The sequence below is a fragment of the Hippopotamus amphibius genome, chromosome 15, assembly GCF_030028045.1.
Source record: "Hippopotamus amphibius kiboko isolate mHipAmp2 chromosome 15, mHipAmp2.hap2, whole genome shotgun sequence".
Classification (NCBI taxonomy): domain Eukaryota; kingdom Metazoa; phylum Chordata; class Mammalia; order Artiodactyla; family Hippopotamidae; genus Hippopotamus; species Hippopotamus amphibius.
The window spans coordinates 18,790,500-18,793,851 of NC_080200.1; the positions used below are offsets into that span (position 1 = coordinate 18,790,500).

The 3,352-nt window shown below is 36.0% G+C and overlaps 1 protein-coding gene across 1 annotated transcript; it reads right to left on the minus strand.

The window, feature by feature from the left end:
* Nucleotides 1-2,176: 2,176 nt before the first annotated feature.
* LOC130836287 (olfactory receptor 7A17-like) lies at nt 2,177-3,145 on the minus strand. Its single transcript, XM_057708348.1, has one exon. The coding sequence runs from the start codon at nt 3,143-3,145 to the stop codon at nt 2,177-2,179; it is 969 nt and encodes a 322-aa protein (XP_057564331.1).
* Between the last annotated feature and the right edge of the window lie 207 nt (nt 3,146-3,352).

The following is a 3,352-nucleotide window of genomic DNA, read 5'->3' on the forward strand; positions in this document are numbered from 1 at the left end:
TAGGGTCACAATTTCTACCTAATTTTTTTTGTCTAAATTTCTGCATTCCTTGAATTTCATGTTAATTCAAACATTCATTATTTTCATTTCTTTGTCCTCCAACTTTTTATAAAATATTCTTTCAACATAATAAATGGGATTATAAATGAATTCACATGCATGTACATATATGTGTATGAATGTGTTTATTTGGGAGAAAAATGTATATAAATAATGCACACATCTTACACGCGAATGTTTTTTAACTATACAATTATTTCTACAGATTTCATTTTTTCTCACAGTGTCCCTCAGATGTTATGTTTATTATTCCACATTACCTGCAGGAGTAAAGTAAAGAAACAAGGGGGATTACATTTATTACAAATATGTAATAAAGCAGTAAAATTAGTGTATTTCTTCTCAAGGTGTACAGCAATAGAACCAGGCAACATACACTCTTGATTTTTTAATGACTTTTAAATGACTAGAGTCTATTGCGTGTAACTCTGCTTTAATAAACTTATTACAATTTAAAAATTGTAGTGTGCATGCTAGGGTCAGGTAGCTGAGTCACATCGAACAGTGGTGGGAGATATCTCTTCTAACTGGGATAAAGAAAAGTTTCTTATGTGGATATTAATGTAGTGGAATTAAATTAAGGCAATTCACATTTATTAAACTCATTTTCCTACAAACTATTTAGCCTACATATATAAAAGGAGTAAAATGACAAAAATTAAGACAGAAGAGCAGTGCAGCCACATATAACATTATGGATGAGCCTTAGAAACAAAAGGCAGAAGTTCATGTTTGACTACAGACCCATGAGAAGCCCTGCAGAGATCAGGACAACTCCTCACTGTACTACCTTATTTGATAATGAAGATATGATATTAAATGATTTTATTTTAGGAAAGTTTGTATGCAGCAATAGCTAACTGATACAATGAACAAATCGGACAGTACTGAGTGCGCTTGGAATAATCTGATTCTGCTTGTTCCAGGCAATTGCTCTGATATTTGAAGGTTACATTCATGATTACTCTGTTATTCAAGTTTATTTCATATATCTCTCTGAAAAAAGTGACTCCAGGGAGGTTCCTTTGAAGTCACATGGAGAGGATGGAAGGACATGGATGTTTGTACAATGCTTGTGACCCTGAATGGCATACCTGAGTGGGATCTGAGCTTTAGAGTGAGTCATCCTTTGATTATGAGAATGATTTATAACGGATGATATTGATATTGTTCATTCTCTGCCCTTCTAGTGGTTGTGACAAAATTTGGATAGTGGGCTATATTTCATCTAGACAAATAGAAGGAATCATGTTTTCTGGAAGCAATGGAAATTTTCAAACAGAAATATGAAAATAATTTAAGAAAACAAACCAAGAAAAAAAGAGAACAAATAAACACCAAACCATGCCTCCAGTCCTTCAGCTCAATAAATACACCTTGCAAGTGGACACCTTTATGCCATATTTCAACGAGTAGATGAGTTGTCTGAAAAAAGACATATTTTGCATAGTAGTAAATGTATCATTTAATATTTTGTTTCATCACACTTAAGGTCAAATCTACCCTAACAACATATTATATCAGTCTATTTTTTCATAGTCATTTTCCTCTGTAGATTCTACTTGGAAACACATAATTTTATTAACAATTTTTGCCAGTGACTATAGTAGACACAGTGGACACAAGCTGTATAGAAGAATAAGATCTTAGCATGTTAAAGTCTGAATTATCAGGAAGAGCATAAGTTAGTGATATGCAAAGGAATTATGTTCACAAAAGTGAAAAACAGTGCTCACAAATTTCCCTCTGTTATAAACATGTAAATAGCTGTGGCTGCCAAGAGGAGTGTTTTTTCCATAGGAGTGGTACAGCTCATGTCAAACAAACAAACATCCTCAGTATGATACATTTTACTTGAGAAGAAATTATTCTTAACAGATCCCTTGAGATAAATGGGGTTTTTTAAATATTTACATCCAAAATTGGGAGAGTTTGAAAATGAAAAAGGGAAAAAAACCTTTTTCATATTAGGGATATCACAAAATTTAGGAGTGAGTTACGTAAATTGTATAAAAAAAGTTGAAATAGAAATTCCAAGGAAAATAAAAGAGGCATGTTCTACTCCCACATTTTGATTGAACACTGGCAACACTGCACTCAGGCTTTAGCTCTGCTATTACGGGCACTTCTTAAGCCCTAGGGCAATAGATTCTTTTATAGATTCCTTTCCAAAGAGCACTTTCAGAGCCTTCTTTAAGTCTCTATTTCTCAGACAGTAGATGAAGGGGTTCAGCATGGGTGTGACCACGGTGTACATTACCGAAACTGCTGCACTTGAGTGTGAGCTGTGGGTAGCAGCAGTGCTAAGGTATACTCCTATACCTGTACAATAAAATAAGAAAACAACTGAGAGGTGAGATGCACAGGTGGAAAACGCTTTATACTTCCCTTGAACTGATGAGATTCCCCATATGGAGGAAACAATCTTAGAGTAAGAGTAAAGGATGCCAATGAGGGAACCACCAGCCAGAAACAGAGGTATAAAATACATCACCACTTTATTGAGAAAGGTGTCAGAACTGGCAAGTTGGATCAACAGATTGAGTTCACAGAAAAAGTGTGGAATTTCTAAGACTGTACAGAAGGACAGTTGTGACAACATAATGCTTTCGAGCAAGGAATGCAGGACACTTATGATCCAGCTAACCAGAACCAGGAGTCCACACAGCTGGAGGCTCATGATGACCATGTAGTGCAGGGGGTGACAGATGGCCACAAAGCGGTCATAGGCCATCATGGTCAAGAGAAAGATGTCCAATACTGCAAAGAGTGTGAAAAAATACAACTGAGTGATGCAGCCTTCATAGGTTATAACTTTGCTCTGTGTCTGGATGTTCCACAGCATCTTTGGGATGGTGGTGGAGATGAAACAGATGTCTACAAAGGACAGGTTGGAGAGGAAGAAGTACATGGGGGTGTGGAGGTGGGAGTTTGAGCTGACGGCCAGGATGATGAGCAGGTTCCCAAACACAGTGATCAGGTATATGCAGAGGAAAAGCCCAAAGATGAGAGGCTGGAATTTTGTTTTTTCTGAGAATCCCATAAGAAGAAATTCTGAAATTCCTGTTATGTTACTTGATGCCATGTGGTGGAGATGACTACAAGGAAAGGGGAAAATAACATGACTAATTATCTTACAAATGTGCATTTCTCACATTGTTGAAATGCTACTGTTTATATTTTGCAGTTAAAAAGTTTATTTCCATATTTTGTTCATGGATTTGGCAATGTGTATAGGGTTCTGAAAAACAAAATCTTCTAACACCCCATCATGGAGAAAGAATATCTCAAT